At 40.8% G+C, this 27,341-nt stretch overlaps 3 protein-coding genes across 6 annotated transcripts in view; 2 read left to right on the forward strand and 1 right to left on the reverse strand.

Annotated features, from left to right (window-relative positions):
- The window catches only part of kif21b (kinesin family member 21B), a 163,143-nt gene that overhangs the window by 24,587 nt on the left and 111,215 nt on the right, over positions 1-27,341 (forward strand). The window lies entirely within an intron of this gene.
- On the forward strand, positions 12,934-14,173 carry LOC306982447 (uncharacterized protein; the record flags this gene model as incomplete). The annotated part of the gene is made up of 5 exons (XM_079582383.1): positions 12,934-13,037; positions 13,126-13,316; positions 13,401-13,494; positions 13,587-13,789; positions 13,986-14,173. Exons 1-5 carry the CDS (start codon positions 13,027-13,029, stop codon positions 14,171-14,173), a joined length of 687 nt encoding a protein of 228 aa, XP_079438509.1. The 5' UTR covers positions 12,934-13,026.
- On the reverse strand, positions 14,925-17,572 carry LOC306982448 (uncharacterized protein; the record flags this gene model as incomplete). The annotated part of the gene is made up of 7 exons (XM_079582384.1): positions 14,925-14,931; positions 14,973-15,183; positions 15,598-15,802; positions 16,150-16,297; positions 16,613-16,806; positions 16,922-17,050; positions 17,360-17,572. The coding sequence occupies 7 exons, from the start codon at positions 17,570-17,572 to the stop codon at positions 14,925-14,927; spliced, it is 1,107 nt and encodes a 368-aa protein (XP_079438510.1).

Consider the following 27,341-nt stretch of genomic DNA (forward strand, 5'->3'; position numbering starts at 1 on the left):
AAAAGGAGAGAAACTCATGATGTGGACCCCCTCCTCCCCTGACTTCAACCCTATTGAGAGCCTTTGGAGCCTCAACAAAAAACACTTCTATGAGGTTGGGAGGCAGTTTTCATCCAAACAGCAGCTCTGGGAGGCTATTCTAACATCCTGCAAAGAAATCCAAGCAGAAACTGTCCAAAAACTCCCAAGTTTAATGGATTTAAGAATTTTGAAGCTGCTATCACACAAGGGCTCCTATGTTAAAATATAACTTGACCTGTAAATATTTTTTTGATTGAAATAGCTTTTGATTTCAGTAAATATGACCTCCTAATGCTACAAATTCAACAAATGACCATTTTCAGTTAATTACGAGCTTTAAAATGTATTGAAACGATGAGTTGCATAATACTTTGGAACCGTAGATTTTGAGGTTTTTACTATATTCACTAGGAACCTTTTCCACCACATTTAAATGATCCTCTACCAGTTAAAGACTTGAAAATTATGCTGACTCTCATTTGAGTTGACAACTTAGAAAATCTTAGAAAAATGTCATTTGCATAATCATTTGGAACGCGGTGTAGATGGAATAGCCTGGTCATTCAGGATGTTCTGCTGATCTCTCTCTCTTTGGGCACATGGTGTTGCTGAACCTCGACCTGACCAACTGCAGCAAACCACAGATCAGAACAGTTTAGTCAAATCCAGGACACTTTTTTTTTTTTTTTTTAATGCTGACAATGTACGGCAACAGTCCACAATGTGAGGCAAGTGGCATCTCTGCAAAGCAATGAAACAGCTGATAGTTCGCGAAAGATGAAGATGTTATTCTCTCTCTCCCCCCTGTCCCCCCCTCCCTCTGTCCTCCCACAGCTGCCGATTTGCAGACTGCCCTCTCACAGTAGCTCTGGTGTGTGTATTTAAATGTCCTCCGGGATGAAAGAGGCTTCAGTTGTAACATTTGCATTCGGCCGTTTATCGGCTCCATCAGAAGTCGCTGGGTCGGGCCTTTTTCCATGAACTGACTCCCATTCTGAGCCCTGTTTGTTTTCATCACTCTTTAATGATGAACTTTCCATGTCTGTGCGTTCAGACCGACCGAACTGAAGCTCATTCTGCACGGCTATCTAGATCCAGGTGTTTGAAAACGGATGCGATCAGAGTCAAAGAGCTATTGGAGCTTTGTAAAGTGTTTTATAAAGCTTTCCTAATCACATCATTTATAAGCGATAATGATCTGACTGCTTTTGTGCTCATAAATAATTAACAAGTCATTTGTAATTGATTTCATTAATGCTTTATCAATGTGTAACCTCATTTTCAGTTTTCAAACGGCGACAAAGCGAGTTATGAATGAGATTTGCCTGAAGATGAGGTGATAATGAGTGGGTTTTGCCAAGACACGAAGGACAGAGAGTGTGGGGAGACTCTCTGCAGCAGCAGCACACACGTGAAACTTGAATAATAAATTGAATCAAAATGATGAACGATAAAATTTGTCATTGGTCTTTGGCAATAGATGAAGTTGTTTGTTGTTTTTCCTTCTTGCTGTTTTGACATTGGGTAAAAGACAGGAGCACATGCACGAGGGCGATTTAAAGCCATGAGATGTCAATGAAATCTAACTGCTGAAGTGTATTTTCTGTAGGATTAAAAAAAATGTAATCAAACATTTCCTCACTTCTGCATTCATGAAGCGCTCAGACGATTTGATGCAGCGCTTGGATCGGCAGTTAGGAGGGGAGCCCCCCATAAACCTATATAGTATATAGGCTAATCTGATTAAGGGATGGGTCAAGTGCAATGTCAATTATCCCTCCTGAGTATATGCCTAAAGAGTTCGGGAAAATCCACTGTTACCACGGAGATCTGCCGTGTTTGTGGCGGTTTGCAAACATTTTCCATAGACTAACATTAACCAATAACAGTATAAAACGTAAAGAAAAAAGTAACGTCATTAATACATCTAACGCACAGTGTCCAAGTGTTTTAATGTGAACAATAACTCCAGTATAGATGCAGACGGCATCTCTTCATAGAAGGGGGCGTGGCTTCACCAAGGGGGAAAATAGAATCTTTAGAGAAACACAATTTTCACTCTTTTTAGACATTTTCTGGTGAAATATGAACTTATTTATCACACATAAATAAAGTCAAGTGTAAATCGGGTCCATGTAGATATTTTCTCACAGCAGATTGTTCAGTAGAAAAACGGCAGTTGTAGCTCGCACTAGCTAGCCGTTAGCATTAGCACAATGCTAACATGAAGCATTCTGTTAGCATTCTCGTTTTTTTATTCATTTATGGGCTGTTGAACCACTTTGCTCCTCCCCGTGTCATTATGTTTATTTAGTAGAAAACTATATTCCTAATTCAGCATTTGTTAAAGTAGTTTTTTTGAATAATTAGAGAAAGTTCTGATTTTTCTCCAAATTGTTTCCCCCCTTAACTGTTTTCAAACATGACCATTTATGGACAATAGGTAGCGTTCACGTGACATCACAACATTCTAAAGAGCCTATAGTTTAACATTGAGGTGGAGGTCAACTGACGGTAACTATGGTAACTGTGGTAACTGACAAAATGCATATTTATATGTCTTTGTTTTGGCTCATATCTCAGTCATTACTGGAGGAATCCACATGAAACAAAAACTGTCACAAAGGTCATTGTCTCCTCTGTCGGCACATATGAGCTAATGTCCAATTATTATCTCTGAAAAATGTCAAAAAGTGGTGACAATATGCGAAAACATGACCGCGATGTTGTCCAATAGAAAGGACTTTCAGACAAAAAAATAATTTCACAGGTTTGTGAATCCGATCACGATCAAATACTGATGTGGAAGAAACATTTGTCAATTTTCGTTTTGGAGATTTCTTCCAAAAACTGCATTTCTCCCATAGAGTTGCATTGGCCCTGCCCTCCATCTGACATTATGACATCATCACATTCTAAATCGTGAACGCCACCTATTCCAGGGATGCCGTCTGTATCTATTTTACCCTTTCAAATTTCCATTAGTTTATTATTGCTGCAAATCCCATGATGCTTAGCTATATGACATTACAGTCCTAAACAAAAACTGTGGTGGTTAGCATAGCAGTACAGTACAGTATTAAACAAAACAAACTACAAACTACTAGGGGTGTAACGGTACGCTAAAATTGTATTCGGTTCGGTTCACGGTTTTGGAGGGCTCGGTTCGGTTAATTTTCGGTACAAATAAATAAGAACTAACAAAATTTTTCTTTTGAAAAGCTGCCAATACACAATAGAATTCTTGCATAAAATAAATAAAAGCGACCCCCTGTGTGAGGACCACTAACCACTAAACCACTGTGAGACTGGGATTTAGGACGACTACTAGTCTATTTCCCTTTTTAAAATAGTAAATGGCAAATGGTCCCATTCTCTCACCTCTGGTCCCTGACCCACAGATTGGGAACCGCTGATTTAAAACTAACTGAAACCTGCTCCTGACTGTTGTCTCTGTCTTACCGCTGAGAATTAGCCTGTGAGTCGCCAAACCCGTTTTAGACTGCACATTCAGAGAACCAGAGTTACTGTAAGTAACTGCGCTCGTGAGAACCATGTGGATTCAACTCAACAAAAAGGGCACGGACACGGCTTTACTCTCGTCTACTCGCCAAAAACTACTGTCCGGATACTCTAGACTCACCAGACACAATAAGATGAGAGTTTAAATGAGAGTGAGGCCCAGAGTCCGCGCAGAGAAAACATGAGAGCTGCGCCCGGGACACAGGTGACATGATGCAGCCGCGGAGGAGCCGCGCATGAGGCGAAGCGAGCACCGGGAAACAGACGGCCGAGCGGGACACGAGCGGAGAAGCACTCGCGCTTTGGAAGAGACAGGGGGAAGGCGGTCGGTCTCTCCTGCTCATTCACTTCACCAGACTACTCCGTGTTGGTGTTATATGTGGCGAAGTAGGCGGAGAGTGAGTGCGCGCTGGAAGAGCCTGTCTCCGTAACAATGCGTTGATTAATCAGTGAAACAACACTACGCACCGTGCGTAGTTTGCGTATAGGAAGAACCGGCTCTGGGCGCTGGTATAACTTTTTGGCTGAAGTGCGGACGTGATGGGATATTGTAGCGAGGCTCAAGACTTTTAATCAAATACTTAAAGCCAGCGCCTTCAACGACTGCAGTTTCTCCGTTTCTCTCAGCTACTCATGCAGCTTCAATAGCGTCCGTGCGGAAACTCGCTTAGGAACTTTGTTCCGCGGCACTTAATATGACGCTAATAATAAATTTACATTATTTAATGAAAATAATACACCGAAACGGTACGCAAGTGGACCGAACCGAACAGGCCGAACCGAAACGGTTCAATACATCCCGGTGAACCGTTACACCCCTACAAACTACTATTATCTACAGTAAATGCTTGAACTTGAACAAATATAACACTTTATGATTTACTGGGAACATGGCCGGCAGTCATCGGGACATAAATCCTGTAAACTTCCTTTGTTTTAGTTTGCAAAAATGCCCTGTAAGCTCTAAAAAAAAGCCCACCATGAACTTCACCTTTGCCCCAGATGAAGCCCTGTCGTTGTTGTGAGCAGGTTCTTGTCAATGAACGTCTGTGCATCTGCTCTCACCCACCTCGGCCCAAGCAGCTTATCCCGGAGCTGACAAACATGGCCGCCGAGCCAGCTGAGATTAGCTTCAGCTAGCATTTGTGTTGTTGTTTGTGAGTTTGTATCTATTGTATATGGAGGAAAAGGGAAGGGAGGGACACCAATCTCAGACGGCATCTCGTCATAGAAGGGGGCGTGGCTTCGCCGAGGGGGAAAATAGAATCTTTAGAGAAACACCATTTTTCCCTCTTTTTAGCCATTTTCTGGTGGAATATGAACTTATTTATCACCCCTAAATAAAGTCAAGTGTAAATCGGGCCCATATGGATATTTTCTCACAGCAGATTGTTCAGTAGAAGTGAAAAAACGGCAGTTGTAGCTAGCGCGAGCTAACCGTTAGTATTAGCCCGATGCTAACATGTAGCATCAAGTTAGCATTCTCCGTTATTCATGTATTTATGGGCTGTTGAACCACTTTGCTCCTCCCCATGTCTTTGTATCTTTATTTAGTAGAAACTATGTTCATAATTCAGCATTTGTTATAGTGGTTTTTGAATAATTAGAGAAAATATACATTTTTTCAAAATTGTTTTCTCCTTAACGGTTTTTAAAAATGACCACATATGGGCGATTCCAGAGGTCTGTATCTATCCTCAGAGCTGTTGTCCATGGCAACCACACCCACCGGATAAAGACGGTGAATGCCCAGTGATGTCAGGAAGCTATCGCTATATGCTATGAGAGATCCATGTGCCGAGGAGGATTCAGGTTCCAGCTGTCCAACACCTGGGACGGAGCCATCTGGAGGATGCCCCAGACACGGCCTGGATCCAAGCCGTGTTTGGGGCCCGGCCAGTGACATCACCTGGTGGGCGTGGTCGCCACGGACAACAGCGCTGAGGATGCTGTCTGAATGGGCAACGAAACTGTCGGCTCGTTTTTAAAGCAAGTCCAGTGGTTTTGTTATTAATATTAGGAAAAACAAACAACACATCTAAAAAAAATAGATACACCCGAGTTTAAATACATTTTTTTGTTTTTTTGGATATATACGTAGATTTTTGGATTTTCGATCTCGTAGTAGAAAATTTAGAAAAGGAAGAACAAAAAGTAGTAGAAAGTTATATTACCCACATGGAGTAATTAATTTGCAGTGAGTAAAAATACACAAAGGCAACCATGACCACAACAAACAGATAGATACAGACGGCATCTCGTCATAGAAGGGGGCGTGGCTTCGCCGAGGGGGAAAATAGAATCTTTAGAGAAACACCATTTTCCACTCTTTTAGCCATTTTCTGGTGGAAAATGAACTTATTTATCACACGTAAATAAAGTCAAGTGTAAATCGGGCCCATATGGATATTTTCTCACAGAAGATTGTTCCGTAGAAGTGAAAAAAACGGCAGTTGTAGCTAGTGCTAGCTAACCGTTAGCATTAGCCCGATGCTAACATGTAGCATCATGTTAGCATCATGTTAACATGATGCTAACATGTAGCATCATGTTAGCATTCTCCGTTTTTTTATGTATTTATGGGCTGTTGAACCACTTTGCTCCTCTCCATGTCTTTGTATCTTTATTTAGGAGAAAACTATATTCACATTTCATCGATTGTTGAAGTAGTTTTTGAATAATTAGAGATTTTTCTTAATTGTTTTCCCCCTTAACTGTTTTCAAACATGACCATATATGGGCGACTCCAGAGATGCCGTCTGTATCTATCCAAACATTGACAACATGTAAAGAACAGGCCTGAGCTCAAACCACAGCCCATCAACATCAGTTTAAATTATGTTAAAAAATGTAAGTTCTTTAAAACCCTCTCTGACAAAAAAAAACTATTTTAGCTATTTTTAAGTAAAGTAATTCTAATTTTGCCTTCTTTTTGTCGTTCAAAGGTCAATGCATTGGTCAGGAATAGTCGGGTCTGCACATGTGTATTTGTCCAGCTGCTCCACACATGGATGCCAAACATGTCAATATTTGTGTATGAAATAGCCTGGGAAAAAGCTCTGTCAGGTGTGATTTTGTTGTCATTTGCTGAATATCTTCCTGGGAAAGTGCATTTATATATATATTTATTTATTTGCACACAAACAACACCCGATTATGATGGCCAAATCTCGTTTTGTGAGACTTCATTTTTCCTGTGGTCTGGTGTTGTCGTGAATTCCAGTGGTTATGAACTATTTTTCATGTTTTCCTCCATTATGCTCATCTAATAAGACCAATCGTGTTAGCCGTGCGGCGTTTAGTGGCATCATGTGCTCTGTGACTTGAGCCAACTGTCCGCTATTGTCTAACCCGGGCAGATCCATCAGCGCATCACACCCCATTTTAATGACAGCTCTTTCAATGCAAAACAATAGGACCCTCGTGGCCTTGACATCTCCGTCTGCCGAGCGCAGGAGGCTAATTTGGCAGCTCCTCTCCTCCCCCCTCGGGTTAGCGGCGGCGGACCCAGACGAGGCCCAGGACAGAGGGGGGGGGGGGGGGGGAGACAGAGGGTGCGGTTGACCCCACGTGTGTGTAAGGACATCTAATCCTGTCTAATAAAAAGTGGGGACGGGACAAATGGAAACAGGATCCTCCTATACCACTCAAACTCAACACCCACTACTTTACTTTAGGTTACATTACTCTACATTAGGTTACATTAATTTACAGTACACTACCTTACACTACACTACCTTACTTTGTTACATTACATTACTTTGTGTTATATTACTTTACGTTACATTACATGACTTTACTTTGTGTTATATTACTTTACGTTGCACTACATTGCTTTGGGCAACATTACTTTACGTGACATTACTTTGTTACTTTACGTTATATTACTTTACGCTACATTACATTACATTACTTTAGGTAACATTACTCTACTTTAGGTTACATTACTTTACAGTACACTACCTTACACTACACTACCTTACTTTGTTACATTGCATTACTTTGTGTTATATTACTTTACATTACATTACATTGCTTTGGGCAACATTACTTTACGTGACATTACTTTGTTACTTTACGTTACATTACATTACATTACTATAGGCAACATTACTTTACATTACTTTGTGTTATATTACTTTACGTTACACTACATTGCTTTGGGCAACATTACTTTACGTGACATTACTTTATGTTACTTTACGTTATATTACTTTACATTACATTACTTTAGGCAACATTACATTACATTATTTTTAGGTATCGTTACATCACTTTGCGTTACATTACTTTAGGCAACATTACGTTACATTATTTTTAGGTAACTTTGTGTTACATTACTTTGCGTTACATCACTTTGCGTTACTTTACTTTGCGTTACATCACTTTGCGTTACATTACTTTGCATTACATCACTTTGCGTTACATTACTTTAGATAACATTACTCTACATTACTTTACATTACTTTGCGTTGCATTACTTTACATTACTTTGCTTTGCATTACTTTACATTACTTTGCGTTGCATTACTTTACATTACTTTGCGTTACATTACTTTGCGTTGCATTACTTTACATTACTTTGCGTTACATGACTTCACGCCACATTACATTAACTTACTTTACGTTACTTTACTGAACACTACACTACTTTCTGTTGCGTTAAATTACATTGCATTACTTTACGTTACATTAAATTACTTTAAGTTACATTTCTTCATGCTACATGACTTTATTACTTAACACTACACTATTTTTTGTTGCGTTGCATTACATTTTACGCTACATTGCGTTACTTTAAGCTACATTACTTTACGGCTTTACTTTACTTTACACTACTCTACTTTCCTTTATCATACACTACGCTACAGTACGGTACACTACGCTACATTACTACTTACTTTACACTACATTACTTTTCTTTATATTATTTTGCTTCATTTCATATTGCTTGACTTGACATGTTACTTGGCTTTACTAAATGTCCGGTGCTGCACAGAATTGCCTTGTTTTTATATTTGACATTTGAGAGGAGACTGATAAACGAAGCGCTAAACTTGTTCCAGAATCATGCAAGTTCATGCATGTTTTCAGATTTCCTTTTTTTTCTTTAGAACACGCTGCATTTCCCAAACAGCTAAAAATACGATTGAAGCAAAAAGAAACTTGTCAAAACACTACAAAAAAAAAAGACTGTCAGCGGTGGAGCTGTAGCAGGGGGGCAGTGGGAGAGGACTGACCCAGAATCAGAGCCAATGACGCGGATTGATGCTCATTTCAATACCCCCCCTCCAAACCCTATACCCCCGATGGAGATTTGACAATTTCAGGGCAATGCGCTTTACACTCCGCTACACGCCAGCTCGGACTCGCAGCCGAAGCGCCACCATTTTGGAAATAGCAGGCGAGGGAACCTTTAGATTCTCTGCACTTATTTAATGGTGACATAGTGACAATAGTGAAATAAAGAAAATAAATCATGAAAAGTTGAAGGTGAAATCGGCCGTTTGTCCTGTCCCCTGAGGGCCTCCATTATAAAGGTAAAGCTATTTCCTGTGTGTGGAGTATAAAGTAGGTCCATTGTCAATGAATGAGCCTCAGGGCAGGTCCATTCAAATACTGTACATGAATGTTTTGTGTGACAGAGACGGCCCACATGTGCACACCCTCTCTCTTCCTCTCTCTCCCTCCCTCTCCCCTCCCTCTTTCTCTTTTCAATCCCTCTCTCTCTCTTCTGTCTTGCCTCTCTCACTTCTCCTTCTCCACTTTTCTCTGTCCTGGGTCTAACTTCTTCCTCTCTTCCTTTCGCACCCATTTCCCTCCTCCTCCCACCTTCTCTCCTTTCTCTTTGTCTTTCTCCCTCCCTCTCTCTCTCTCCTCTCTCCCTCTCTCTCCTCTCTCTCCTCTCTCTCCTTTCTCTCCTCTCTATCCTCTCTCGCCTCTCTCTCCTCTCTCTCCTCTCTCTCCTCTTTCTCCTCTCTCTCTCTCCTCTCTCTCCTCTCTCTCTCTCTCCTCTCTCTCTCCTCTCTCTCCTCTCTCTCTCTCTCCTCTCTCTCTCTCTCTCTCTCTCTCCTCTCTCTCTCCTCTCTCTCTCCTCTCTCTCTCCTCTCTCTCCTCTCTCTCCTCTCTCTCCCTCTCTCTCCTCTCTCTCCCCTCTCTCCCTCTCTCTCCTCTCTCTCCTCTCTCTCCTCTCTCCCCTCTCTCTCTCTCTCTCTCTCTCCTCTCTCTCCCTCTCTCTCCTCTCTCTCCCCTCTCTCCCCTCTCTCTCCTCTCTCTCCTCTCTCTCACCTCTCTCTCTCTTTCTCTCTCTCTGTCCCCTCTCTCTCTCTCCTCTCTCTCCTCTCTCTCTCCTCTCTCTGTCCTCTCTCTCTCTCTCCTATCTCTCTCCTCTCTCTCCTCTCTCTCTCCTCTCTCTCCTCTCTCTCCTCTCTCTCTCTCCTCTCTCTCTCTCCTCTCTCTCCTCTCTCTCTCTCCTCTCTCTCTCTCTCTCCTCTCTCTCCTCTCTCTCTCCTCTCTCTCCTCTCTCTCCTCTCTCTCTCTCCTCTCTCTCTCTCTCCTCTCACTCCTCTCTCTCTCCTCTCTCTCCTCTCTCTCCTCTCCCCTCTTTCTCTCTCCTCTCTCTCTCTCTTAATCTTCACCATCTCTCCTCACTTCATCCCTCTTTTTCTTCAAAATTCCTGTCCCTTTCTCTTTCTTTTCCCTGTCTCCCTTCCTCCATCTCTTCCACTTTCTTCTCCATCTCCCCTTCTCTCTCTCTCTCTCTCTCGCTCTCTTCACCTCTCATCTTTTTTCTCTTCACCCCTTTCTCTTCTTTCTCTTTTCTACGTCCCTCCCTCTCTCTACCCCCTCTCCCTCCGCACTTCATTTTCCCTCACGCCCTTTCTCTTCTTCATCCCCCTTTTCCTCTCTTCAACTCTTTCTCTTTCCTCTCTCTCCCGTCTACCCTCATCTCTATCTCCCTTTCCTTTCTCTCTGTCCCCCTTGTCCTCTTCTTCTTCCTTCTCTTATCTCCCTCCCTCTGGCCGCTCTCTTCCTACACTCTTTCATCTCGTTCCCTCTCCCTTCTTCCTCTCTGTCTCCCTGCCTCTCCACCCCTCCTCTCTCTCTCTCTCCTCTCACTCTCTGTCTTCCTCCTGTCCTACTTTGCATATGTCAACACAGAAAAAGGGAAATGCGAAACCCTCCATCTGTCAAAGAAAAAGAAAAAAAAAAAAAGAGGAAAGCTTTAACCGCCTCGTCTTTGTGAAGCGAGGATTGTTCTGGAGGCTGCAGTGTCGGGGGCAGGTCGGTTTGGGGGCGGCGCCATCACGAGTGTGTGGCGTTTTTTGATTTTCAACAAAGAGAGCACTTAGAGAAAACTTGTCAACAAGCAGCGGCACAAGGTTCTTTCATGTAAGCCTATTTATGCCCAATCTGCCTCCTCCATCTTCATGTGCTTGGATGTTCGTGAGCAGTTGACCTGCCTCGTCTCGGTTATTTCTAGGCCACCTCCCCTCGAGTGTCCGCCCCGGAAGAGTTAACCCCGACAGTCAAAGCAATAACGGGACAGTTAAGAGAGTCTTGGCACTTGTGTGAGTTTGACCCATCTCCACTGGATCAGCTGGAAACCGGGTCAACAGACAAATGGTATTGATGGAGTTAAAGATCAGGCCCGGGACAGTTCAAACATACAGTATGTGCACTGGGGTCTCTCTCCTCGGTAGGACGATGCAGGGTTTTTCTTTTCACTCAAACTTTACAGTTTAAGTGGCGCTAGCCCGCAGTTAGCTTTGCCCGTTAGCCTGTTAGCTTCTTCTTCGTGATTCCATTAGTGTGTACCGGTGCTCCGACCCGGTGGCAGTCAAGTTGCAAGCATGGTTTTCTGGCCAGAGGCACCAGGGGGAGATGATAGACCCCCCCAATCATTCCATTAACACTTGTATTACCCCCAGAGGGATTTATTATGGTAAACAAGTTATTTACCATTGCAAATAAATACATCAGAAACCTCATCCAACTTGTGCAGAGACCGATTGCAACGTTGCACTGGAGCTCAGTATTTGGGGAAGTGAACTGGAGCAGGGCTTGGCTGGTTGGTGAGAAGCTGTGCATCTATAATAAAGTCAAAGAAATCTCATATAAAATCCTACATAACATATACCCTGCTAAAAAAAACACTTTAAAGATTCAAACTCGACATAGATTATAAATGCGACTTCTGTCAGGATGAAAAAGAAACCATCATCCACCTGTTTTATCACTGCACATACAGTCACAACCTATGGTCACATATACAGCAACTTATCCAGAACAAAACTGGCCGTGTGATCAGCCTCCAGGAGAGTGACATCGTGTTTTATTTCGATAATTCAAATATTCCCAAAGACCTTTCCCTTCTGATTCAGACCATCATCCACCTATAGCCAAATATCATATTCATAAAACTAAGTGGGCACAAACAAAGCCAAACGGACATCATTTTATAAACAAACTCAATACATATCTTAAAACAATATAGACTGTGGCTAATCAAAAAGCAATCAAAGCCCATAACGCATTCTGTAAATACCACACGTTAACACAGTAAATGAATCCGTGTACCTTTCGATCATTAGTTATTCCGTTTCAAAATAAAATCAGAAAAACTAATTTTGTGGTTGTTTTTTTGTATTTCCATTTTCTAAATTAAATTGGAAAGGCAACAAATTCTAAATAAAATATTGACCTATTTCTTTGCTACGCAGTGGAAACAAACACTGCTAAAACAACTTACATTATTTTGTTTACTACTGCTTCGGTTTGATTTGCTACCGGAAATGATGAGTGGTGAGAGACGGAAACAGCAGCAGCAAACAACTAACTACTCGCGCGAAAGGCAAAATGGACAATCACGTCTTATTCAGACGCGGTAGACGGATTTCTTTTAGCCCAGATGACATTACCACCAACAAAATTTCCATGATATTTCAGGTGAGTTGTTTTTAATTATGTTTATTTGGAGAAGACACTTTTACGCTTACACGTGCCGCCCATGGATGTATTGGCTACACGTAACCATAATTAGCACAATTTAAGTTTGAAACTATGTATGGATTAAAAACAAGTTAAGTACGCTACATTGTTGAATTTTAGGAGTTAAAAAAAAAAAAAAGACAGAAGTGTACTTTGCATTGGCACACATTGCAAGTATCTAAATAATCATAACTTAATTACGCCCTTCTATATGTTTGCGAATAGGTCCGTGCTGACACCGTTTATTTGATTGACGACCACAACAAGGTAATATTGCCCGGTCAAGACGGTGTATTTGACAACCTGGAGATACTGGGCGGTGGCCACTATGAGGTGTACGGCGAAAGCACTAATGATGGAGAACCTGGTGAAGCCCCCCCATCTACTTCCAACCAGCAAACTCCTGCCCGCTTTGCTTTTCGCCGCCCATTCAGTGCTAGCAGTACCACTAGTCCTGCAGGTTTTCAGGCTTTTAAAGCAACTGGTCCAAAGATGTTGCAAAGGTAAAACTACATTTATTAAAGTGCTGGAAATTGTATTATTTCAACTCAGTTGGTGCATGGTAAGATAACCTTGATCCTTTGTTTGTAGGAATGTTTTTATAGCCGAGCTTGTAGATGGAAGACTTGAAACCCATAAGACCGTAACCCTTAAATTTTCGGAATTTGAATCCTCTCTTCCAACTATTAAGGCCAAAGTGTTTGAGGCCCTTGGCCAAGAGCAGCCCATTGTGCTCATAGACAGCCATCATAATGAGATAATGGACAGCGAAGGAACAAGGGGTACTATATTTGTTTTTATCCCCAAAAAATAATTCAGATATTGAGTAAATTTAAGAACTGAACTATGTATTGTTTACTTTGTAGGGCCAAGCTTCTGGAAACAAAACGCAAGGAAAATTTATGCTGTTCCAGAGGAGCAACTACACAGGCTCAGGGGGAATAAGCGAAAGAGAGAAAGGTAAAGTAGCTTTTACATTTGCCTCTTAATTGTTGCTTAAGTGTTAATTATACCATGTTATAATTAACATGGTTAATTATCCCCATTTTCAGTCGACAAGGGGACAGTAGTGCCCTTCCTGAGGTGTTGGACCAAATTGAAGAGGTCCTTTTGGCATCCCAAGGTTTGCAGGAAGTATCCAAGTCACTGAAAGACCTTGTGACATTTGTCAGAGGAAACAAGCACACAACTGTCAGCCTCAGTGAAGAGCAGGCTGCTGCTGTAAAAGCAGCCTTTTCTTGTGTCATTTGTGGAGGTACTTGTATTTGTTGTTTGACATCATCTGCTCCTCATAATCCTGCCTCTTCCCTCATTTCCTAATTTGTTGTAGTCCCTGTGATTTCAAATTTCTGCATATAGGTCTCTGTCACTTTGTCATACTTCTCTCTTTCATTGATTATAGCACTAGAAACAAAGCTCCTTCTCACTCATGTACTGTATATATCTTACAGACCCCATGAAGGATCCAATGTTTGCAAGCTGTTGTACCACTGTACTTGGATGCAGACCCTGTTTGGATCAGTGGCAGGATGGTCACGCACACTGTCCCAAGTGCCGTACCGATGATTTTACCTTCCACATCCAGTCTGTTGTGGGGCTGGACGATGCCCTTACAGCTCTTCACAATATTATTTCTTGAATCATCATTGACTTCACGTTAAATTGCTACGTTTAAATGTTCAAAATGTTTTTAACAAGTTTACATTATGTTTGGGGATATGTGCAATACAAAGTATGCTATATTAATCCACATTTATCATGATCACTTTTGATTTTTATGTGATTGTATTTTTTTTTTTATCCCCCCTTTTGTTTTACACCCTTTACAATTTTCTTTTACTGAGTTGTTGGAGAAATGCTTGCATAGAGTACTCTAAGCTATGCCAGTTTTGTTACAAATGTTCTAACATTTGATATAAATCTGCATTTTCAATTCATGGTTGTAAATCCTGTGTATATTAACACAATTCACAGTTACTATAGTGCAATAACACATTCGGACATTTTCTTAGTGAGTCTATTGAAGGAAGAAGTATTAAATTCAATTTCTTTAGTACAGATATAAAAGTTCTTGAGCCATCATCTGTACTCTAGTACAGAGTGTGGGACATTTCACAAAAAAGCTTGTCCACTGAGAAGCTAGATGTCCTACAGTCTACAGATGACGACCCAAACCTGTTTCTACAATTGTAAACTCCTCTATGACTGAGCTTAAACAAAAGTATGTAAGAAAAAAAGCTTTTCAAATTTACTTTCATACTCAAAAAGAAGACAATTCCATAAAACATTTATGGCAGGGGGAGGAAAATACTTAATTTTAACATTTTTAAACTGTATAGTCTCTTTAAGCATGCCTTTCAGTCGCACGGATCAAGCAAAAAAGTGCTTCATTAAAATCTGTATATTCGAAATTAGCAATATTGTCAACAATAACAGACAAATCTGGGTAAGCGGCCCTAAAGTCCTCTTCAGCATGAATCCTGTCCATTTCATTTTGAAATGGGTCTACACCAAAGACGGACTCAGTTGTTAAGGACGAGCCCACATCCTGTTCATAGTGAGCAGCAGCGACAGAGGCACTGGGTAAAAGGTCTTCTCCAATTTTAGCAGGACTTCCTCCAGACGCCAAATCATTAGGTACTCCTCGTCCTTGAAATAAAACAAAAACAAAGCATTTGTTTTCCACATTCATAGGTTTAATTGCCATCATAGAAAAGGAAATTCTGTGGCCCCATGCATGAACCTGATATACCACAAATACTTGTAACACCATGTTCATTAATGAAATGTATTCTTTTAACCTCAATTTTGTCAGATTAACATTCATGTGGCATATCAGGTTTATGCCACAGAATTATATTGCACTAATGGTGATCTTCGAACAAGAACACTGACATCAACAATTACAAAATTGAACAGGAACCTGCATACATGGGGAGTTCAAATGTAGTAGTTCTAATCTACAGCCCAGACCACCCACTTCTCCATCAAACCCTCCCACCTGAACACATGCTGCGTGTGTGCAGAGAGTATACGTTGGGTTACGTTGTCATGGTTGCTTACCTGGAATCCTGTGTGCATTCCATGCATTTACAACTCGATGTAAGCCAATCTGGCTGAGAAGAACTGTTAAGTTTGACACACAAAATTTGATGCGGTCATCCTGCATGTCCAGGGTTTCCTGGTCCACGAGGCGTACTAAGGCCGCTTTCAATGGATAATTCACACGGTTGTTCACCTCCGGCCAAATTCGCTCTATCCTAAGATTCTAGAAGGAAAAGAATACAAATAGTGAGTGTGTGTGTTCCTGTACATGCAAGCTGAATAAGTAAAGGTTTTAAAAAGTGGTCATGGACTTGGTTATAAATAATATTTATATCATTAAGTTCAGATGACCACTTTTTGAAACCTTTTTTGCTGCTAATAAGTAAGTTAGATTAAACATTACAATTTACATTACAATTAAGAAGTCACTACTTATAATTTCATAATTACATGTAATGTTAAAGCACCTAAACTTTGATATTAATTTGCAATCCATTATGCAGCCCTAGTACTGTGTCTGTGTCTGTCATAATACAGCCAATCACTGAATGACAGGAGTATAGTAAGTACCTTGGTTGACGTAGTCTGGGCATAGGGCTGCCGACTAACATTGAAGCGGTAGTTGGCAAGGATTTCCTGCATATACAGGCATAGGTAAAACTCCTTCCCATGGTCCACTCGCACTTGATCCCACATACCATGTGCCGCCACAGCAGGTCTATCAAAAAAACGTATTACTAGCTTACCAAACAGTAGAGAATAGAGAAAGTGTGTGTATGTGTGTAAGAGAGCAATAGAGAGTAAGAGGAGAGGTCCAAAGAAAAGCAGTGTGCCACAAACAGCTCACTCTTTTGGATGCAGGTACAGGCATGGACAGATGGGGAGAGGCAAGAGAGAACATGAGAGAGAGAAAAAGAGAGAAAAACCGAAATAAATAAATAAATGTGAGCACAAAGATAGATGAGAGTCCGATAGAGAAAAGAAGAGACATGAAGGGTTGTAGAGGCTACATGCTGAGCATCGTTTTACCAACCTGTACACTTCTTCATAAATAGTGAGGTTATTTTTAACAGGCATTGTGGCATGTGCAACAATTTTTGAGCTGTAGCCATCCACTGCTGCAACATGTGTGACACCAAACATCACCAACTTTTCATTCTGGTCCAGGTGAATCTTGTGTCCCATGTACTCTGCATGGTAGGGGATGGGGTTCAAGTTCCGAGCACCCTTTAAAGTATATTTACCATAAATATTAACAAAAATACATACCACCATTCTTCACACATTGTGTCACAATTGTTTAAACTTGTGACAAGCTTAAAGATTTGCATCTGGAACTTACCTGTTGTCGCAAATTGTGGTAAGGCTGGTGCACCTCTCTCAATACTCTCCCCACTCGACGTTCACCAGCACGTACTCCAACGGACGTCAAATATCCAGTCATAAACTTTCGTCCATAGGACGGACCTGTCTGTAATATGCAATTGTTTTTTTTACTTTAATTCAAATACTAAAGCCCTAGTCACAAGTCTGCACAGTAGGCTTTGTACGTATGGGAACGCGCAAATTAAGGCTGTGTATCACAGACCAAATGGCAGGATATTGTTGTCTCGATGTTTACCTAGTACAAACGTAGTGCATTTACGTGGTGTTTGAAGTGGCTGATGCAGACGCACGCACAGCCGAACTTTGGGTTGATTGCTATAGTGCCCCACACAAAGCGTAAATAATAATATACAGTCTTAGTTTTACTAATAATGTAGATTCATACTGCACATACCTGATAAATTGAAGAGATCACTGCCGTTTCCAGATCTGCGTCGGAAACATGATTTCGACGTCTAAGGCCGTTTTCCAAGCAGAATCTCCTCACGGATATTTCTGAGCAACCATTCGCTCCGTGGCGATATAAAGCATCACTGATCTCTGCATGTGTTGCCCCATTATTAAAAAGTCTCCTAACTAAATATGCGTAAGGCTGGAGGGAAGCCATCAAAATCTCATACTTGTACTCAAACTTGCCGAACAAGTGTTAGAGCGGCTCTGAGCTGAGGTCTCTCCTCACTTCCGGTGTCGCAAATAATAATAAAACGAAATAATAGTGATGCCATAATTTTGGGGGGAATTTAAAACAAATAGAGTCAAAACAAACACATTGACATTAAAGTTTAAAAGATTTATTTTTTTAATTGAAGTTTAGAAAGGGAAAAAAACAAAAAAACAAATGGAAATGTTGTTTTTCTGATTTTATTATGAAACGGAATAACTAATGATCGAAAGGTACACGGATTTAAATGCTGCCTATATGTCATCTTGTATCATAATGTATTGATTCAAAATCCCCCTTTTCTGTCTTGATCTATTCTGTATGACTCTATTACTTCATTTTCTGTATTTCCCTCTTTTCTTTTTCTTTTTTATGTTTGTTTTGTTTTGGTTCCCTCCTGGCCTTAAAAATGTGAATATGCTTGTATGTATACATGTACTTTGACAGCATTCTTATTTTGCAACACATCTGTTAAATAAAAAAATAAAATAAAAAAAAGTTACTTACCATTGCTTTAAAGGGAAATATGTTAAAATGGTGTATTTTCCTCCCCCTACATGTTCCAGCCATGTCCTAAGGTGTAGAATGAGCTCAGACCTGTTCACCACTCGTCGTCCTTAGTTTTAAAGCAATACCAAGTAACGTGTTTACCTTAATAAATCCTTTTCGTAGTCCTTGTGGGGGTAATACAAGAGTTAATGGCATGATTGGAGGGTCTTTCATCTCCCCCTGGTGTCGCTGGCCAGAAAACCATGCTTGCAACTTGACTGCCACCGGTCTGGAGTCACCAATACGCACTAATGGAAGCTAACAGGCCTAGCGGGCAAAGCTAACTGCGGGCTAGCGTCACTTTGAACAGTATTTACTGCCAAGTTTGAGTGAAAAAGATTATTTCCATTGTATAATTGGATGTACAATATCTCGCTCCCCTTTCGCCTTTCCTGTCAGCGTAGTATTTACTCTCCAAGACAATTAATATGTTAAAAAAATCATAACTTGCTACGACACCTGCAGTTGCGCTTATGGCCTCTAGGTGCGCACGACCTCAAATATCACAGAAGGACATTTTTCCGACGATGTTCCACCCCATTTACACGATCTCTAGAGGCGGGAAAGAGTTTCAATGCAACACGAGCGGCTTTAATTACAAAGTCGAATGTTCAGGAGGGTTTACTCTGTTGATTTCCTCAGGGCGCCATTTTAAAATTTGCAATCAAAACCCAAAGCGGCGAGGCGCTTATCGACGCTCTCCATCTCAGACAGTATTCAGTGGTAATTACCGGCCGCTCCACTTCCTGCCCGAACAAAGAGCCCGGGAAATGCCCTGGTTTAACATCTGACGCCGCTCGTTCGATTAATCAGAGCCGGCATTGATTTTTCTGTCCACACATTAATAAAGAAACACCCCTCTCTTGTCAGTCCCTTCTTGGGGAAACAGATGAAACGTGTTAAGTGGGTAAACTATGTCGATGGATTTGGGAAAATATACATTGAGCAGCAAGAGAAAAATTACAATCGGAAACACAATGGTGGCAGAACGACGGAATATCACAGTCATACAAGGCGTCTCGAAGTGTCTTGCTCAAGGCTTCAGGCGGGTAGATTCACCGAAATATTGGAACAAACACTTGAGTGATAAGCATAAAAGTCTGAATTCTGTTTTGAGGTAATTCCATAAAGAAATAAGTAAGGCACATTGTAACTGAATTTTAGCACATTTAGCTAAATCCCCCGCGCTGTTTTTGGGGATTTTGCTGTAGAGTGCTGACAATCCAGACCATTTTTCATGATATTTGTAGAGCCATAGCGTATTCTATGTTATAGCTATGGACACATGCTGTGGCTCGTTTGATAGGGGAGACTCTAAGCTCTCCCTAGTTGAAAACAGTTTAATTTTACGATCAAAATCACTGATTTTTTTTTAGAAATGGAGATAATGCGTCTTTTATGATTAACTCTCTCCTCCTCTCTCTATTACAGACACTAACGTTAAGGAAATTCGTTTCAAGTCCATTTTTAAGGACCTTGGTTCTCGGATTGAAGACTTTAACAGGATGTTTCTCAGCCATCCTTGGAACAATTTTAAGTTTTAAAATTGGCTGCTGTGTCAAACGTGCTCCAGAGAGCAAGAGAGAAGTGTCGGGTCTAAAAAAAAAAAAGAGTAATATATATGAAATGTCCAGATGTGACTTTTCCCAAGTTGTTGATCGTCATTTATTTAACTTCTGTTCATCACAGAGCTAGCAAAATCACACATGAGGTGTATTAGAGTGAACAAATGGAAAAATAAGTTTTTTAATTTTTGGCACTCCATGTGTTAAGGCGCTGGAGACATTTCATGCAGCTGTGTTCAGATTTTTAGCTAGTTTTCTCCCTTAAAGAGACTATACGTCGACATACTTAAACATTTTTAAAATTAAGTATTTTCCTCCCCCTACATGTTCCAGTCATGTCCTAATGTGTAGAATGAGCCCAGACCTGTTCACCACAACTGCCTCTAAAATCCTGCACTGTCACTCAGAAAGATGTTACTTCAGGTCCAAAGTGCCGTCATGCACGAGCTGCAGTTCCTGTATTGACCTGAGGGGGCAATAGTGAGTATAAAATGGCCAACTTTCATCTAGCCCCTTTAACATCAGTGTTTTAATGAAAAAATAAACCAAATTCACTCTTTATTATGTCCATTTTATCATGTTTTGTTGGCCATTGAGCCAGAGATTTCCAGGAAAATACAACTTTTCCACTTTTTTTTACTTCAATCATCTAAAATTACAATGGGACTGATATTTACGCTATAATGTGTGAATAAAATCTTGCACCACAACTGACAAATCATTCTTAGTGCATTTAGCTTTCACTTTAGTCCAAAAAAAAAAAAAAGATTCACTTGTGTGGCCTGAAGTTCTCGGTCAAATGGACTGAAAGAAACAAAGATCCGTCTCTCTTCACCACTGAGATCCAGTTCGAACCGTTCTCCTTCAAGAGCCATTTGTCGAGCTCACTACACAACAGAGTAGCTTTGTTTGAATAGCAATACAGTAACAAAATACAAGATCAGTTGTGTAAATCCTGCTACTAAAAGAGCATTAGTTGCCAGGGGCGGACTGGGACTGAAAAACAGCCCTGGACTCTGGCCGGCCTGGCCCAAATTAGCGTAAATGCGACACTTCCACGAATACATATGTTAACCTCTTACCCCCCGCCTTAACCGAGAGCATTTTCTCCAGTTCGGCTTTACCCAAATCCAAAGGCTTCTTGACTGGAGAGCAACACCGAGCATTTGAAAGCTAAAATCTAGAAAAGTGATGGTAGCTTTTTGTCACGTTGTCGCTCCATTTTTGTTTGTTGTTGTTTGTTTTTGTTGCCTTTTGCTGTTTTTCATTACTTTTTTGTGGCTTTTTTGGCCTTTTTTTTGTCACTTTTTCGTTGTGTTTTCGTCTCTTGTTTTTCAGTTGGTTTTTTTCGTCACATTTTGTTGTGTTTTTGTCACTTTTTTGTCACTTTTTTGTTGCTTTTTTGCCGTGTTTTCCTCACTTTTTTGTCACTTTTTCGTTGTGTTTTCGTCTCTTGTTTTTCAGGGGGGTTTTTTTGTCATGTTTTTGTTGTTTTTTTCCACCGCTTTTTTCATTGCTTTGTCGTCACTTTTTCGTCACATTTTGTTGTGTTTTTGTCACTTTTTTATTACTTTTTTGTGGCTTTTTTGCCCTGTTTTCCTCACTTTTTTGTCACTTTTTCGTTGTGTTTTCGTCTCTTGTTTTTCAGGGGGTTTTTTTGTCGTGTTTTTGTTGTTTTTTTCCACCGCTTTTTTCATTGCTTTGTCGTCACGTTTTCGTCACATCTTGTTGTGTTTTTGTCACTTTTTTGTCACTTTTTTCCAGCACATTTTTGTTTTTGGATGCTTTTCTTTTAAGCTTTTAGATTTGGGTAAAGCTCTGTCACGCCCGGGGGTAAGGGTAAGGTAAATTGAGGGGGGCGGGACCGGTGGCCCTAGAGCCAGTGGCCCTTCTGTGCTCTTCCAGAATGGACATATGGCCAGTCCGCCCCTGTTAGTTGCCGACGAAGCCCCTTAATGTAAAAGAAAACCTCAACATTAAAACAACCCAGGACAGATGACAACCCTCTCTGTTCTCCCCAGTATCCGTCTCCCTGGGAAACGGCCGGTTGTGTTTGTTTAGAATCTTATCTCTCCGACTTTTCACTTTCCCCCGTTCATCCTTCCTTTCTGCCTGTGTTTAGTTGAACTTTACACAGATATTCTGGTTAGATAATTGCTCCAAAGACACACCCGATCTAGTTCTCTCTCTCTCTCTCTATTGTTGGCGCTGAAAAGGCGGTTCTCCCAGTGAACTCAGGTGACTTTACAGACAAAAGAAAGACATTAATTATAGCTTTCAAGAGCGTTGTTCAGAAGTGATCGGTTTGATGCTTTGTTGTTGTCGTGGTTTCGATTTCCACTTTTATGTTGCAGACACAGTTTACAGTGTAGAAGCTTCTCGCACAGGATTATAGATAAGACAGTATCAACCTTCTACTTACAGGTGCATGGGTATTTTATAAGTATAATTGGTAACACTTTACATTACGGGCCGGTAAGTCCGTGGTACTTACAGTTGTAATTACAGTGGTAATTACTAGTAATGACAGTGGTACTTATTGTGGTACTTACAGTGGTAATTACAGTGGTACTTCTTGGTACTTATTGTGGTACTTACAGTGGTGCTTATTGTGGTACTAGTAATTAGGGCTAGGGGTTAGGATTAGGGTTAGGGAGACAGAGTTACCACTGTATCTCTCATTACTAAGAGATACTGTGGTAATGCTCTTAGTAATGAAGGTTGTACTTCTATTTACTTTGGTACTTTAAGTGATAGTTTCTAGTAGGTACAGTGATACATCTGTGGTACTTACTGGTAATTCAAGGATACTACAGCAGCAATTCATAGGTAGTAAATGTGGTACTTCTACACACAGAAGTAATTTCTAGGATTGTGTGACTATAAAACAACATACATCAACATTAGAGAGTACAACCTTCATTACTAAGAGTTACCACTGTATCTAGAAGTACATACCTTGTAATTCTCACTATAGTATCCTTTAAGTACCACAATAAGTACCTAGAAGCACCACTATTATTACTAGAATTTACCACTGTAAGTACCACAATAAGTACCATTGTAAGTATCACTGTAAGTACCACCGTAAGTACCACCGTAAGTACCATTGTAAGAAACACTGTAAGTACCACCATAAGTACCATTGTAAGAACCACTGTAAGTACCACCGTAAGTACCACTGTAAGTACCACCGTAAGTACCACTGTAAGTACCGCCATAAGTACCACTGTAAGCACCACTGCAAGTACCTAGAATTACCACTGTATCACTGTAAGTACCACCGTAAGTACCATGATTAGTATCTAGAATTACCTCTGTAAGAACCAAGGACATACCGGCCCGTAATGTAAAGTGTAAAGGTGCGTATGCAACTTTTGATGTGCAAAAAGAAGTTGATATTAATGTGAATTTGACCCTTCAGTGACCCAGCGGATGCTTGGGTGGTCGGCATAGCACCTTCTCTTACCATCCTGGCCTGTAGGACGCTTCAGGATTAACTGTTTTTTAGGTTTTTACTGCTGATAGATACAGACGGCGTCGCGTCATAGAAGGGGGCGTGGCCTCACCAAGGGGGGAAAACGGAATCTTTTGGAAAACACAATTTTTCACTCTTTTCAGCGAAATATAAACGTATTTATCACATACAAATAAAGTCAAGTCTAAATTGGGTCCATATGGATGTTTATTCACAGCAGGGTGTTCAGTAGAAGCAAAATATGGCAGTCATAGCTAGCACTAGCATTAGCACGATGCTAACATGAAGCATCATGTTAGCATTCTCCATTATTTATGTGTTTATGGGCTGTTGAACCACTTTGCTCCTCTTTATGTCTTTGTATCTTTATTTAGTAGAAAACTATGTTCATAATTCAGCATTTGTTAAAGTAGTTTTTGAATAATTAGAGAAAGTTTTTCTCCAAATTGTTTTCCCCCTTAACTGTTTTCAAACATGACCATATATGGGCGATTCCAGAGACACCGTCTGGATCTATAGATACAGACGGCATCTCGTCATAGAGGGAAAATAGAATCTTTTGGGAAACACAATTTTTCACTCTTTTTAGCCATTTTCTGGTGGAATATCAACTTATTTATCACACAAATAAAGTCAAATGTAAATCGGGCCCATATGGAGATTTTCTCACAGCAGATTGTTCAGTAGAAGTGAAAAAACGGCAGTTGTAGCTAGCGCTAGCTAACCGTTAGCATTAGCCCGATGCTAACATGTAGCATCAAGTTAGCATTCTCTGTTATTTATGTATTTATGGGCAGTTGAACCACCTTGCTCCTCCCCATGTCTTTGTATCATTATTTAGTAGAAACTATATTCATAATTCAGCATTTGTTGAAGTAGTTTTTGAATAATTAGAGAAAGATTACATTTTTTCAAAATTGTTTTCCCCCTTAACTGTTTTCAAACATGACCATATATGGGCGATTCCAGAGACGCCATGGTTAAATATGCATTCCATGCCGGAAACCTACCAGAAACTCTAACAAAAAACCTGAAATAAAATTGATCCTGAACCCGGATGGAAAATAATGGCGCTAAGCTAACCACTCTGGATCACTGAAAGGTCAAATATGCACCAATATGAACTTTTTACATAAAAAGTTGCACCTTTAAAATTGCTATTGAACCACAACCCCTAGAAACCCCCTCGGGTGGATGTGAACCACAAACCCCCTCGGGTGGATGTGTGCTGCTCAGGCGTAGACTAGGGAGGAAGAGCGACTTTAGTGGATAGTGGGAGTTGCACTTGTTATTGTTTTAGTTCCAGTTACTGACCCTTATGCTGCGTTCAAGGCAACCAGTAAGTTCCCACTTGAAAACTACGACTCACAACCTGAGAGCATTCCAGCTGAACAAACTTTGTAAACGAAACGGCTAATGCTACAACAGTTAGCTCATAAGATGCTAACGCTATATGAACGTTTCTTCGCACCAGATATAATTCAAAGCATGCCAAGTAACATTACACTGAAGGCTGTGACCTAAAGTAATGTCCACTTCACTGATGCAGTAGTTTTGTTACACCTTTCATCATTGGCTGCGCTTCATCTCGCATCTCAACTCGGACCACTCTGATCATCTCCAAGTTTCTGTTGTAATTACCACTTTGAGTGACGTTCCGAGGCGTTGGAGGTCGCCAGTTGCTTGGAACGTGTTATGCTTGGTTGTTGACTGACACGTTTTGGATTTGTATGTCTTTTGTATTTGTTCTTCTCCCTAAAAGCAGCGGCTGCACTCTTAAATTGCCCTCCTGGTGTAAATAAAGTTTTCTGAATGTGAATTTGAAAACTTGCATGCGCTGGAAATTACGACTGCTGTTTTTTCCCCGAGATAATTCTGAAAATCTAATTCCTATTCTGATTCATAGAGTTTTGAACCGCAAAAAACAAGGCATCATCAGACTGGTTTGATGAGAACTGCCTCGTGCATCTCCATGAGGCTGTGCAGTAACATCAGTAAAAGGACATGCTAGTCCAGTGGTGGGCGGTGATTCAGTTGACTGGACTGAAACCCTGGGATCACTTGCTTGACTGCAGGATGAGTGTACGATACTGAAACATGTTCCACACCCCTCAAACCTCCCCTGTCTCTGCAGTATTCCCACACTCTGTCTGTGTCTGTGCCGCTAATCCTAATCCCCCACAGTGACGAGGCAGAGGCAGAGGAACAGGGCTGGACCAGATGGACCTCTCGTGTAATCTGTCCCACATCGCCACATGACCAAGCACTGACCAGGCGCCAGCCAGCACAGGGCTTTTGCAGACGATCAATGGATCGATTCATCTGTTTGAAAACATGTCGAAGCAGGAGCATGCCATTAATAATCATCATTTTACATGAAGATTTAGTTTATAGTGGGGATGGAGATTTCCCCTTAAAGGCACACTGCATAACATTTTGGACTATACTGTACCATCAACCAGGGGCGGACTGGGACTGAAAAACAGCCCTGGACTCTGACCAGCCTGGCCCAAATTAGCGTAATTGTGACACTTCCACAAATACATATTTCAACCTCTTACCACCCGCCTTAACCGAGTGCATGGTCCCCAGATCGGCTTTTTTTTTTTGATTGGTATCATCAGCAAAAAGAACTGGAAAGGTGGTCATTAATATAAATAATAAATAATAGTGGTCCCAAAATTGAACCTTGTGGTACACCATACATTCCTTTTAGATTCATATTTTTTTTATACCGGGCTTTACCCGAATCTAAAAGCTTCTTAACTGGAGAGCAACAATGTAACGCCTCATTTAAAAGCTAAGACCTACAAAAGTGATGGAAACTTTTTGTCACGTCGCCACATTTTGGTCATATTGTTGTTTTGTTTGTTTTTTCATTATTTTTTGTATCAGGTTTTTTTTTTGTCCGTGTTTTTCTCACATTTTTGTTGCCTTTTCATTACATTTTTTGTCACTTTTTCATTGCTTTTCCAGCACATTTTTGCTTTGTTTTCATCCTCTTTTTCTCGCTATTTTGATGCTTTTCTTTTTAGCTTTTAGATTTGGGTAAATGACCAGCTCGACACAGAAAATGCTATTTTTGCAGTGGATAATGAAAGCATGGATTTGGATGATGGCCTAACCTGCTTAACTCTCAATTCTGCTGACTTTAGTCGACGTCTCCATGGAAACGAGCTGGAGACGTACCCACCCCCGGTACAGTTACAGTCATGTTTTAGCAGAGGTGAGCTGCTCAGAGTAAAAGGACATGTTTGTTTGAGGTATTTTTGAGTGGTGAAAATACATATCATAAAATAAACGTTTGTATTTCAGTTTTGTTTTTTGGGTGAAATCTTACGCGGTGTGGCTTTAATTGGCACTAGTTGATGATGTTGCAGTGAATCATCGTTACGATATCGTCCATCTCTCAATATAAGCATTTTTAAAGACATTTACATAGCCTATATATACAGTGTGCTGCATATTATTTATGTCAGGAAAAATGTGAGATTGCAGGATAAATGGATCTAAACTAAACATGATCTGAACAGAGTCAGGAGAACAACTTATTCAGAGCGTCACCTGCCCCTCAACACCAAGGCTCTTAATCACACGAATACAAATCGGAGCTTATTATTTGCATTTGCTCAATTTTAATGCAATGTTTAAGAAACAGTGGGTGAACGGGACAATATTTAGAAGTTTGCGACGTAGCTTATGTTTTTGAAGCTGCTCCACGTGCTGCCCGGTCTGTGAGCTTGTCGCCTCGTACCTCCTGCACCGCCTCTTTCTCTCCCCTCTCTCGGTCCTTCGTGAGAATATCCAAATCCATGTGCGATCCACCGATGTGATATGTCGTCCATTTACAGGGCAATCCCTGCACAGTTTGTAGGTTTACAAGGCCCACAGAAGATCAGGGCGTATTTCTGACGGGATCACGATGATGGCTCTCCATTGTGATGTTGCTCATCCAACCCTAGTTCATTGAGCACATTTGCTACATGAAAGCACAGCAGAGGTCATTCTGTCCTTGCAATAGTGATGTTTTAGCAGGAGCAGAGCCTCCTCAGTGAGAGTATAGCTGCTGTGGACGATGATGAAGTGAGTGATACTGACACAGTGACAGTGTGTCAGGCAGATA

The sequence above is a fragment of the Gobius niger genome (assembly GCF_951799975.1).
Source record: "Gobius niger genome assembly, chromosome: 24".
Lineage (NCBI taxonomy): Eukaryota > Metazoa > Chordata > Actinopteri > Gobiiformes > Gobiidae > Gobius > Gobius niger.